We start from the raw sequence: 13329 nt of genomic DNA, 5'->3' as shown, positions 1-13329 counted from the left end.
AATGCCCTGTACTCGAGGATATGAGGCAGTCAGTAGTGCACGGAGCTGATCCAGGAGCAGATTTCAAGCAGTCTGTGTGGCTGGAGACAGGATCACACTGTGGCCACCTGCCAGCTCTAACTTTGCTGGCAGGGCAGTGATCATCAGCAGAGATGCAGTAGCAGAGGCTCTGCCGTGAGGTAGCTGGCACAGTAAATCCTCCAGGGCCCTGCAAAGGAGGGAGCAAGCTGTGCTGGAGCCAACTATTCACCACACTGCCATCCAAGCTGTCTGGGTTAAAAGTAGTTGTGTAAAAACAGCCTCCTGAGACACGGAGGAGTTGCCTGGAGTCAGCCTGGGCACATGCTGGGGTCTGCTTTTATCACCCCTGTCTTATTGATACTTCCCAGCCCTTGCTCCTCCACTGTAAGGCAGCATGGAAAAGTTGCTGGAGTGTGAAAATGAGAAGAAAAAAAAGAGTAACTGGTCAGTGAAAAACCTCAAAACAGGGAGACAAATGAAGAGATTCCAAAGAAATTTTAATCTGGACAAAATAAAGGAGGCAAATAAAAGGAGGCCAGTGAAGCAAATTTTTTTTGTCCTTAAGCACTTTCTGTGGACAGTTTCCTAGCAGATGTGGTACAGAGCCATCAGTACAGGATGTGCATCCCAGGTCAGGAGCTGGAGATGCTGGCAGTGAGCAAAGTGAAGGCTCTGTTCCACCTGGCTTTTGTCAGTATCCTTGATCCTTGTTCTTCCCATCACAAATGGGCTCACAGGAAAGGAAAAACCATTTGCCCTGCAGCCACAGGTCAGTTTAGGGCAGGATGGTTGTGGTTCCTGTCCAGCTCAGTGCTGTGCTCTTAGTGTGAGGTAGCAGCTCTGGGGCAGTTTCAGGGGGACTTGGTCTGTGCCTGTGCTCCAACATCTTTGACAGCTGAACCTGCACCAAACTGGCTTGGAGACAAACTGCCCCTCTGTGTCCCCTTGAGTCAGGGGCTGGGGTACCCCAGTGAAGAGGAGTAGGTTTGTGATGGTTTGTGAGGATCCTGCTGGGTTCATTTGCACCTTGCTCACATGCAGACCCCTCTGAAGGGGAGGAAGGTGTCTTCAGAAGCTGTGTCTTAGGAAATCCCACTCTAAAATACACTGAATTTGGGTCAGGTTTGTGGTAGAATCTTAGTGGGCTTCAGCAGTACCTCATGAGACTTAGTTTACCCCTCAGAATCTGGTCTGGAGGTTGAAGCAATAGGTCATGGGTGATTTCTCAGCAGGGGCTGGAGGTAGTGCACTTGAATCTCCATGTGGATTTGTGCTGAAGCTGGCTTCTAGTTGGCACAGCTGAGTGTGTCAGGACTTTGCTCAGCACCTCATTGTCCTCACTTGCCATGGGAGCTGGCCTGCCTTAGACACCTGTCTAGGCTGGGAAAGGACATCTGTCCTCTGGTTCAAAGGATGATCTCTGTGAAGTCTCAGCATGACTCGATTTGGTGCTTTGGCTCCAAACTTCCTTTGGAGCTGTGTGATCCAAAGCACTGAATTACAACCCTGCAAAAAAAGATGCAGAAGCTGTTTCAAGTAGCAGAAATGATTGAAGATGTTCAGGTGGGAATAAAGTGGTAGGAGGGGAAGAAAAACCACCCATCCTCTTTGAATCCAAGAAGGCAAAGAAGCCTCTTCCTGTACTTTTAAGAGGCTGAATGTGTCCATCTTTGTCTGTCTGTCTGGCCTCGTCTGTGGTCTGGAAGCACAACGAGAGGAGTTTTATATTTACAGTTGAGTAATGACATATCTCCACTGTCCCTTTCTTGGAATGATGCTCTCTGCACTTGCAATTCCAGGTGGAGTTGTCCTCAACCCTGCTTACTATGGCATGCACGGCCACACCAACACCATGATCCACGAAGTGGGACATGTCCTGGGGCTGTACCACGTCTTTAAGGGAGTGAGCGAGCGGGAATCTTGTGATGACCCCTGCAGGGAGACCACTCCATCCATGGAGACAGGAGACCTGTGTGCTGACACTGCCCCCACCCCAAAGAGTAAACTCTGTCGGGACCCAGACCCTACCAATGACACCTGTGGCCAGACACATTTCACAGGGACGCCCTTCAACAACTACATGAGTTACACAGGTAATGAATAATCATTGTTGGGAGTCACAACGGGTCACCTTCCTTAAAACTTGATTTTCCTTCCTTTCTACCTCCTTCAGTAGTGCCTTATCTCATTCCCTAACCAACAGGGTCCCTCCAGTGCATTGGGATGTGTCAGGCAGTAGTTGCTTAACCACTTTCTTCCCCAGGCTATTTGTATCCATCCCTCTCTTCCTGCCAGTGGGTCCCTGCACATTCACCAAGGCTGCTTTTGTCTGTGTGTACCTTTGTTCTCCGGCCCTGAGGCTGCTGCTATTATTATTATTATTATTATTATTATTATTATTATTGTTGTTGTTGTTGTTGTTGTTGTTGTTGTTACTACCACTACTACTGCTATCATCATCGTTGTTATCGTTGTTGTTGCTAATTATTTCCCTCCTGAACCCTTTGGGCTTGTCTCCCAAAGGCATGCCGCAGGGGCCGGTGTTTCTCCTGCCGTGCCAGCAGGACCGAGGCCGGAGGAGCAGTTCAGTTCCCCGCCCTGCTGGAGCCTCACCGCGGGCGGTGGCACTGCCCAGGTGTCGGTGCTGGGCAGGTGCAGGGACATGGAGCTGCTGAGGCAGTGCCATCTTGTGGCTTTGGGGACACACGACACCGGAGAGCCCCGGCAGCAGAGCCACCTCACGCCGGGGCCTCCCAGCCCTCCCTACAAGTCCCCAAAAAAGCTCGGCCAGGAGGAAAGGTGCGTGTGCCGTGCCTAAGCCTCAGGCCGGGCTGTCTTCTCCTCCAGATGATGACTGCACCAACAGCTTCACCCCCCACCAGGTGGCCCGGATGCATTGTTACCTGGACCTGGTGTACCAGCGCTGGGGCCACAGCAAGAAGCCGGCGCCCATCCCCATCCCTCCCATGGTCACGGGGCAGGCACAGGACTCCCTCAGCATCTACTGGCTGCCTCCCATCAGCGGTGTCATCCACGAGAGGTGAGGGAGCTGTGCTTGCCGTGGTCCTGAGCTTGCACAGGAGCCTGCTAGAAGGGACAAGGGGTCTCTGTGGTGTTGACCTCCAGTCCCACCCTGGTCATCTCCAGCAGAGCCCCCTGACACGAGGGCTGCTGCCATGGCCCCCCAGCAGATGGGCTCTCCTGCAAGCTTCCCGCTCTCGGGGTGCCGGGAGCAGAAGCCAAAGAGCATCAGGAGGCAAAGCCAGCTCTTAAACCCCAGAGTGCAATCAGGGAATGAAAAACGAGCTTCATTTAGCACTTATTGTATAAAGTAGCTATTTACCAGGAGGAAATGCAGCCTTGTGGTTAAGGCAGGGAGCTCGAACCACAAGAGCTGGGTTTCGTTCCCAGCACTGTCATGGACTCACAGAGCAGCTAACTGGGGGTAAGTCAGGAAACTTTTCAAGCCAGAGAAATGATGCCAAGGAATCAGAGTTGTCTGGCTGTTGAGCAGTGCACAGCCATGACTGTTGGGTGGCTGTCTGTCTTCTCCCCACTAAGGGAGCCACCAAGACCTGGATACACCACCAGTGTCTCTATTCAGCAGCCCTTCTTTACTAAAATATTTCAATTTCCACCAGGTTTTAGGTAGTCAGACTTTATTTTTAGGGGTTTTTTTGGGGTTTTTTTTTTTGCTTATGGGATCATAAGAACATACTTAAAGAACTTTCAAACTTGTTTTGAAGCTGCTTCATAAAGCTGTCTTTTATAATTAAAAGGAAAATGCTGTGTGATGGCTGCTGGGGCACTCTCGGGTCAGTGTTTGCTGACTTTTCAAAGGATGGGTGCTCTCTACAATGAGCCTTTTGCTCAGGAGTAACAAGAGCACATGCATGTCACCTCACAGACAGGAGAGTCTCCGAGTGCTAGGTAGCCTTGAGTCATCCAAATAAACTGTTTTGTTGGGGAATTTATGTGATTGGGAACAGGAAAACATTGTTCTAGAAGGGAGGCACTTTGAAACCATCCCAGGTTGTCACTCACAGCTGTCTCAGGAGCTGATCCATTGTGGCAGTCCTGCATCCCCTGAGAAGAACTGGCCAAGGAAAGTGGCTGAGGCTGGCTCTTATCACAGAAAAGTGCCTTTATCTTTCCTGGAGAGCACAGGAATTGACATTATTGTGGCTGGTTTGTATTACAATAGTGCTGAAAGCCAAAACCTGACTGGGTTTAGCAGAGAGTGCCTTAATTGCACCCACTCTAGTCTAGAGGCATTGGTCTGGGACGTGTGGGGTCTGTTAGCTCTGACTGGTGGGGATGGGACAGGTTATTCATCTAAGACTACCCAGAGAGCATGGAGAAGAGGAGAGATTAAATCCAGCCTGTTCCATGGGCGCTTGTATTTCCAGTCTTTGAAGAAGCTTATTCCAAGCAGGATGATATACCATGGGAGTTTCTGAGACCTTAGCTCTGCTTTTCCAACTTCCTGTCTGGTCCCACCTGGACAAATGTGGATGGTAAGTTAAATGGTCCCATTTAGGCATACCAGGGTCTGTGCTCTGTCAGCAGGGAGCAGGACACGCTCTGTGACAGCTGTGCTGAGGATGGCACCTTCCGTCAGTACGTGCACGAGGCCTCTTCCCCTCGGGTCTGTGATTCCTCTGGCTACTGGACCCCAGAAGAAGCAGAAGGTAAATGTCTCCTCTCTTTTCTTGTCTGTGAGTCCCCAGACAGAATCTTTCTGGTACAAGGAAAAGAATTTTTAGTTTCTTTTCTTTTAGAGCATCAGTTTCTGTAGTGCAGGAAGAACTTCTTGGTGCCCAGGGAAAAGCTGGTAATGGCCATGGCTTTGGAAAAACTGACTGGCACCCCAATATTAACCCAAATCATTGTTCAGACAGGTGTTGTTGAGAGATACTGACCAAAGGGAGGAGCATTTAAATGAAATCAGTCCTAAAATATAGATCTTGGGACCTCATTCAAAACCTTAGGGATATTCCCAGACTCTAATGCAGTCTTGTCCAAAGAGAGCAAGAGGAGCTCTGTGCTGAGTCCCACTGAGTCTATGCCAAGCCCTGGGCAGACCATTCCTCCCTAGCAAGGCCCACAGCAGCCAGGCATTACATTCTCTCTTGTGCTGAGACCCAGGTGTTGGTTTACAGACCCACCTTGTGGGCACAGTGGTGACTTTCAGGGTCACACAGTTGCCAGAGGAGCTCTTGGGGTTTTCTTGCTGCCTCAGTTACTCCAAGAGCAGGGTGGGGGAGGCAGGAGAGCAGGGGAGCTGATTCTGGGAGCTGTGTGAAGTGCATGTGCTGCTGCTGAACCATGCAGAGCCAGAGATGTGGTTCTGTGTGTCTGTAGTTATCACAAGTGCATGTTTGCTCCGATAAAAAGAGAGTTTGTGGGTTGCAGAAACTTTTAGACTTAAATGGGTGAAGGCTTTGAATTGGTGCTGGGCCCTAAGAAATGCTTCCAGTGGATAATGAAGGCAAGGGTACTTCTGCTACAGAATGATAAAATTCCAGTGATCCTTTCTGGGTCTGAAAGGCCAGCACTCCATTTCTCTTGCTGAGTGCTAATCCACCATCAGGGGAGGCAAGTTTGGGCTTTGGGGTTAGCCTGGGCACTGTCCTGGAGGTTCTTCTGGAAAACAGCCTTCCAGACCTTCTTCCCTGCTTTGGACCTGGGCCCTTCCTGACTGTGACCTGTCCCAGCAAGTGCTTGTGCAAAGCTTCAGTCTCTGCTCTGCTTGGAGCGTTCGGGTGCCCTTGGCAAAGTTTCTGCACCTGTGAGGCTACAGAGCAAGTGTCACATTCCTCAGCTGTGTCTAGGCTGTCCCTAGATCTTCACACTGTGTCCAGCTGCAGTGTGGATACCATTGTTCCCATCTGAGAGGGCTGTGAGACACCAGGTCTGCTGAGCCTTGTGCATATGTGCAAGTACCCAGGAGCTGGAAGACCAGCAAGGATTATCACTTTCCAGAATGTTAGGGCAGGTGCCACCAGGTCTAGAACATGCCTGTAGTGGGTATAAACCCACACAGGTGCACAGCTGTAGCCTGGTACCCTGGTTTTCACCAGCTTCCTCCTTATCCCAGGTCCTCCAGATGTGGATCAGCCCTGTGAGCCCAGTCTGCAGGCCTGGAGTCCGGAGCTCCACTTGTACGACATGAACATGACCGTGCCGTGCCCCCAGCCGGACGGCTGCATCCTGGAGCTGCGCTTCCTGCGCCCTGTCTACCCCGATTCTCTCACCCTCTGGACCACGTACCTCTCCACGGGCTCTCCCAAGGCGCTGTCTGACATTGAAATCCTGACAGAGCAGGGGGAGTCCATCCACCTGGGCCCCCTGGACACCTTCTGTGATGTCCCCTTTACTGTGAAGCTCAATATCCCCAAAAAGATGTCTGGAGTTAAAATCTATACCTTTGATGAGAGGATGGAGATAGACACAGCCCTGCTGACCTCCAGGCCCCACAGCTCCCTGTGCTCAGCCTGCAGGCTGATCCAGTACCGGGTGCTCCGTGACCCCCCATTTGCAGACGGGTCCCCAGCCACCCCCCTGCAGGCACACCGCCAGTTCATCGACACGTGAGTCACGGAGCTGCTCTGTCTTGGGCTGAAGGGGTGGCTGGGTCTGGTTTTATTACCTCCTTGTGTCTTCTCTCTTTGAATCCCTGGATGGTTTTGCTTCTGTTTTTGTTTATCCTCCTGTCCTCCCACTCCAGTGCCAGTGAGTAAGTATGTGGCAGACCCACCACGCTAGAACAACCCTTGAGCCTAGGTTAACTGGAAGGAGCTTATTAAATACAGAAACATTTTCCCCATCAATATAACCCATAAAATTACATTTCCCTCATCGATACAAGGAGTAAAATGATTACTCAAGCTAATACCACTTCTCCCCAGCTCAGACCCTTGGGAAACAATCAGTGTGACCTAAAAGAGACTTTTCCCACATGCTCTGCCTCTGGCAGAGTATGAAGACACATCAGATTGTGATACTGCATGGATATATAGTGATGTCTACAGTTGTGGTGAGCAAATCTCAGTGTTGCAGATGTTGCTGTTCCCTCCAGTTCTCTCTGTTCCTGCAGGGAAGTCACACCTGGGCAGGTGTACCGCTACCAGGTGCAGGTAATCTCTGGGACAACCTCAGGAGAAGCCTCCCCACCGCTCATCCACGTGCATGGAACACCCTACTGTGGGGATGGGAAGGTGACCATGTAAGTTGAAAATCTCAGGCTCTCAGCTGAGGTTCTGTAAGCTGTCAGCTCATCCTGCCCCAAAGAGAAGCAGCAGGTGGGTCCTCCATGCATGGCTGAAGATGCTGCAAAAAATCCCTCCAGCAGACTGAGCTGTAGAGCTTTTTTAAAAAGCTCATTGTTTTGTTAAATGCCGTATGCGTAGGAGATGGAGCTTCTGAGAGGCATGGTCTGCATGAGGAGTCCAACCTGAACATCCTCTCTTCTTGACTTCAGTGCTTGGATTCTGGCCCATCTCAGCAAACTGTTGCAGAGTCCAACCCAAAGGATCTTCCTTTGGAAGTGGGCAGTATAACTTTTTTGCACAGGGCCCTGCAGGAGTAAGTTCTGCAAGAAGCACAGTCCCACACAGCGTAGTGTCTTTGGAGAGCTGTCCAGTCTCTGCTCAGAGACCCCAGATAATAAGGGATGCACCACCTCTACACTGAGAGAGCCCAATGCTTCACCTGCTCTGCCTGGGAGATAATTATTTCAGATTTCCTTATCTGAGCTTTTTCAGACTTCCAGGATACTCAGGATCACTTTCATTGGAAACCAGTTTTCTCGGCAGGATGGCAAAAGGGAGTGGCACCTTCTGTCTCTCCCTTCTCCTGCCTCCTTCTCCAGCTCCCACTGAAACCCCAGCCCCCTTTCACAACCTCCTTCCTTCTCCAACACTTGCTTTCTCCAGAAACAGGTCTTCCTGATGCTTAGTTCTCTGCTTCTTTTATTCTCCCATAGTTCTTGCCTCGGGTCTTACAGCAAAGTCACAGTACAATCATGTCTGCTCCCAAATGCTGTGACTTTAACCTCTTTTTATCCCCTGGCAAGGTGTTTGCTCTATTGAATTCCATGTGTGGTTCTTCCTTTTGAACTGCTGCTGTGGAAATAGAACCAAGATAAGGGGTCCTCACTTATAACTTGGCAGGAGCACAGGGGTGTTGAGTCAAAGTGGGTAATAATACATTTGGCTGTTTCCCTCTTAGGAGCCTGGAGGAGGAATGTGATGATGGTGACTTGCTGGATGGAGATGGTTGTTCCAGGAAGTGTAAAAAGGAAAAAGGCTTCAGCTGTATCGGTGAGTCCAACTGGATTAAGACAGGTACAAATGGATTGACTCCTTTTGAGGCATGAGTCAAATCTGTACATTATTCACACTGCTCCTTAGAGCAGGGGGCTGTGCACCTCATTGCAGCAGAACTGGGATTTGCAACACATGGGAGTGCTCCATGGATCTTGTGAGGCCCTTGTGGTGGGAAAACCCCAGGCTAATGAGATAGCAAACCCCTTATAATGGGAGGTGTGTGTGCCTGGAGCCTGGTTTGTAAGCAGCTCATGCCTGTTCTCCCTGCAGGGGAACCAAGCCTGTGCTACGTTCATGATGGGGACGGTGTGTGTGAGCCCTTCGAGAAAAAAAGCAGCATGCTGGACTGTGGTCCACACACCCCTGAGGGATATGTGGATCTGTGGGCAGTGAAAGCCTATGCCTCCCTACAGGATGCAAAGTCCTGCCTTGCTTCCTTAGTCACTGGAGAGCCTGTTGTGAAGGTGAGTGAAGTTACGGACAAAAAAAAAACAACAAAAAACTTTTCTGGCAAAATGTGTGCTGGGGTAGGCACAAACAAAATCAGCTCTGGAAGCATTCATTGATTACTACCTTCCCAACCAGGGACTGAGTGGAAGGCCTGGGCATTTCTCACACTCCTCTTGCACCAGCCCTTGAGTTCAGGAACTGCAGTTCATGGAGAGGTGTTTCATCCTGGCAGGGAGCACCTCCCCCAGCCATGCATTTCACTGGACAGTGACCACCCCATCCCAGCAGCCAAATGCTCACCTTGGAGCATGTGACTTGTCCCACTGTTGGCTTAAAAAAAATCCTGTAAGTCTAATACCTTATAAAGTCAGGGCCTGAAAGCATGAAATCACACAGACATCAGCATCTGTACTGCTCCCAAGCCCTCTGATCTGAAGCCAAGGAAAAATCAATGGGAGAATTCCCATCTTTCATACGGGCTTTGGAGCAGAGCCTGGAGGGGATTTTTCCTGATTGGTGTTAACGTGGTGTGTATGTTCTTTCCTAGCAAGCTGAAGGAAGGCAAGAAATATGTAAAGAGATCATATTTAGCCCTTTCCACATGTGTTTCTACTGACTTGATATGAGGAACGATCTTCTTGAGACCTGCAGCATGATTAAACTGCCCAGACATACATGTCTAATGACACCTTGGGCTCAGGTGTCTGTTCCTTTACAATGACACCTGTATCTCCCAGGTTTTATCTGCCCGGCCTGTGGGGATGTCTGGGATGCCACAGGGCATTGAATGGAACAGAAGAGTGTTATTCAGGCAAATGGATCACACCTTTGTATCTCATGAGCCCAGCCAAAATCAGGATGCTGTGGTCCCACCTACCAGCTCACAGCTTGGCTCATGGTTTGTTACTCAGCCCCAGAGACACCATGAGATGCTTAAACGACACATTTACAGCACCCCAAAATGCAAAGGTCTTCTGTGCACAAGTGTGGGCAGTGAGATGTCTCTTAGGAAGCCACATCCTAACGGTCTTCATGCTAGGAGCCACCTTGGGGTCCTTCTCAACGCTTGTTGAATCTTCCTTGAAGATTTTGTAGGTGCTGTTTTTCTCTCCTTTCCTTGTAACCTTCTGGGGTGAAATAAATCTCTCCTTTCAGGTATGTAAATCCCACCTTCATGAGGTGCCAAAGGACCTTTTGGAGGCTGCTTGGTTTCCCTGTACTCCCAGCCAAGAGAATGCCCAGGAACCAAATGAGAAGATGCTCTCGGGAGATGAGGGTGTTTGGCTCAAGGTAAGTGAGGGTGTATGGTCAGGCACAAAGGATTTGTTTGTCTTTACCCAGCTCTGGTGACAAAACCCATCCTTTTCTTTCCTGTAGGAGCTACAGCAACCTTTAAAACTACTCATGTAGTACACCATATGCCACAGTACTCTTTGTAAATCCCAAAATACCTGTGGCTGTATCTTTACCTGGTTGCCCCACTCCCACTGTGAACATCAAACCCATCCTGGGGCAGATTGCCAGGAGAAGGACGGTGCATGAAACCAAAATACCACAGAAATGCCTCGAGGCTGAGAAACAATTTGCTCCTGACTCTCCTGTTCAGTTAAGCTGTGCTTTAACACCCCCAAAGGGTAGGCACAGGCTGTGTTAAAGTCCTAGTTGCCTTTGTTCCCTGTAGCTGGGAAGAGCAGCAGAGGGCAGCAGGATATCCTCTGCCATCCTGAGAGTTGCCAGCTGTGGCACACAGGTCCTTCTGATGACTCCAAAGCAGGGGTGGCACTTTTGTGCCCCAGGATGCTGGTCCTGCAGCCCAACAGGGGCTTGGGGGCTGCCCCTGGCAGGGTCAAACCCCTCTGTCCCAGCAGGTAAAGGAGGGGGACAGAGGAGGGCTGAGGGATAGGCCACTGGGATTTTTACAGCGTTGGGTTTCTGACCACAGGCACAGTTTAGAGGCTTTGTGGCTGCTGCCTGGTGTTGCTGGAAAGCCGGGCTCTGGCTCCCTCTGCACTCTGAGGGGCAGCTTGCCCTGTTTTGTTTGAGGTTCTCTAGAGAAGGCCTCTTTCCCCAGATGCTCAGACAACTTGGTGAATCATCAAACCTCAGTCAGTAAGCATGGGTACTGCTCTGAGGTCCTCTGTCTCTCCAAAACAACTTCCTTTAACCTTCTTCTAATTTCCCCTCTCTTCCTTGTCTGTGTGCTCACAACCCACTTAGTGGCTTCAGTCTCTGGCCATGACTAAACCTGCCTCCTTTCTTCCTTTGCTAAGGAGAAAGCAGTAATCCTCCCCCTTGGCCTTACCTAGATGAAAGCTTGCTTTCCACTTCTCAGCAGGGATTGAAACATGTTACAGTTTTATTGGAGCTTGTGGTCAGTTCTCTTCCTCTATGGATGTTTATACTAAAGACTTTCATTACTGGTTCTCCGTGCTCTCTCTAGGAGTGCTATTATTTTCCGCCCATAAAATTATTTATGGACTAGTAATAAATATGCCTTTCTTTTTTTTTTTTAAGAGTTGGCCTGATTGGTAACATATTGGCTTAGGAAAGATGGCTTTTTGTTGACAATTTGCCTAGCACAGCTGCCTGCCCAGACAGGAATGGTGCTGTTGATGCACATGGGTACCCATGTGCACGGGGTGTTGGGTGTCCACCAGCTCCCAGGGCCATTTTAAAACTGTTGCATCTGTGTCTCCTGGGTTAGAGCTGCATCGCAGAACTCATCAGATGGTAGGAATCACTTCCTGCAGCATTTCTGAAGAGGTGGCATCAGTGAACAAGGGGAATGGCTGGGGCAAAGGATCATGGAATGGTCAAGGTTGGAAAGGAGCTTAAATGCCCTCTAGTTCAAATCCCTCTGCCATGAGCAGAGACACCTTCCACTAGACCAGGTTGCTCAGAGCCCCATCAGACCTTAAATGTTTCCAAGGATCCACAACTGTCCTGGAAAACCAGTGCCAGTGTTTTACCATGCTCACTGTCATGCTGTAATTAGGCTTTGGGCAAGAGGTATGTGTCTCTGTGCCCCTTGGGTCTGTCTGCACATGAGAATCGTTACAATTTGCACATCTCCAGCCATGCTTTGTTCTCAGTTTTTAATACACCTGATGAGGAAAGACATTAAAATCACTTGTAAGCAAGTCAGGATGTGTAATGCAGGAAATTAAAGAAGGGGGGAGAGGGAGGGAGAAAAATTAAGAAGATAGCCTGCTGTGACCAAGCACATAATATGTATTGAAAAGGATTGGGATGTTAATCAAGGCAGCTGCTATTGGCCTGACTTGAGGCCAGTGCCTTTCACCCTTATGGAGATGCACTGTAGGAAGGGAAAGACTGAACTCTCCACCTCAAGATGTGTAGTCTAGGGAAGGCCTCACCCAACTTCTCCAACTCCCTCTCCTCTCCTGAGGAAGCACACTTGGAGGTTGGGTTAAAATCATCCAGCTCCTTGGCACTTCGCAGCTGTAGCTCTGTCCTGGTGGGCTCCTTTTTTGTGAGTGTTGCTGGCTCTTCTCTCTTTTCCTCTCTTCTGGCTTTCCTGTTTCTTTTCCTTCTCCCCCACTTATTTCACCAAGGGAGACAGGATATACCAAATAAAAAAATTTGAGCCCTCTGGTCCACTCCTTGAAGCCAGGCAGCCCTGTAAGCAAGCAAGCCCTGGCTAAGGGAGCAAGGAGACAGCAGTGGGGCCTTGCTCATGGGGCTTTTGCTGATGAGCACCTCCCTGCAGGGTGGGACCCCTGGGCTGAAGCCCAAGGTTTTCCCATGTGTGAACAATGCCTGACATGGCATAAAGCACCCTGAGGCTAGGCTGCCATCACAGATTGCATGGTTGTCCCCTCCGTTCCCACAGTCTGCTCCTTGGGCTGTGCCTGGCCAGCCAGTACTTGTCTTCTTTCCAAATACACCTTTGCCTCGAATTTCTGAGCTTCCACCACGCCAGCATTCCACAAAAACACTGTATCGGGTGGATCTGGATCAAAACACATCTCGGCACTGGAGGAAGGGGGGTACCAGGGTGGGGAGAAAAACATTTCTGCCTTCTTACTTCCAAAGAACATCTGCACTGCTATGATTGATGCCATGAGTTTCCCACCTACTTCCAGCTGCCTTCAGGGTTGTAGACAAGTAGCAAGCTGCTGGCTCTCCTAGCAGGCAAGGCTTCTTCCCATGAATCTTTCCACATGTAGCCTGGTGGACAGTTTGCTGTCACAACGGGTACTTACGACATTCTTCGGGCTTGTTTTGTTTTTTGTCTTTTTTTGAGGGCTTTTTTTTTTTTTTGGAAATATTTTGGTGGCAAGGCTGGTAACTGTTGTCTCTGGGTGCCTCACTTGCCTGGCCAGCTCTGTGTGGGGTGGGAGTCTGAGCCTGGTGAAGAGGGAGCAGGAAAGAGGCTACCCAGGTCTTGCTCAATTTCAAGAGTAGCAAATTCAGATGCTCTGAAGATGCCACAAATTTATGTCAAGGTGGGACTGAATATGTGAGGAGAAGGCTAGTGGAAGGCAGAAAGGAAATTCAGAGGGAA

At 49.9% G+C, this 13329-nt stretch overlaps 1 protein-coding gene across 5 annotated transcripts in view; it reads left to right on the top strand.

Annotated features, from left to right (window-relative positions):
- PAPPA2 (pappalysin 2) overlaps positions 1-13329 on the top strand; it is an 88009-nt gene that overhangs the window by 34163 nt on the left and 40517 nt on the right. For 3 of the 5 annotated variants that reach the window (XM_086842574.1, XM_086842576.1, XM_086842578.1), the window contains 8 exons: positions 1821-2114; positions 2869-3061; positions 4588-4712; positions 6122-6614; positions 7121-7249; positions 8254-8345; positions 8622-8815; positions 9957-10091. In XM_086842574.1, coding sequence (XP_086698700.1) covers positions 1821-2114; positions 2869-3061; positions 4588-4712; positions 6122-6614; positions 7121-7249; positions 8254-8345; positions 8622-8815; positions 9957-10091 — 1655 coding nt within the window. The remainder of the gene's footprint in view (positions 1-1820; positions 2115-2868; positions 3062-4587; positions 4713-6121; positions 6615-7120; positions 7250-8253; positions 8346-8621; positions 8816-9956; positions 10092-13329) is intronic. The other 2 variants (XM_086842575.1, XM_086842577.1) reach the window with 1 other exon arrangement.

This window comes from Cyanistes caeruleus, chromosome 9, assembly GCF_971803275.1.
Source record: "Cyanistes caeruleus chromosome 9, bCyaCae1.hap1.1, whole genome shotgun sequence".
Taxonomy (NCBI): domain Eukaryota; kingdom Metazoa; phylum Chordata; class Aves; order Passeriformes; family Paridae; genus Cyanistes; species Cyanistes caeruleus.
The sequence above is the reverse complement of the archived record's forward strand: the minus strand, read 5'-3'. Positions and strand labels throughout refer to the sequence as shown.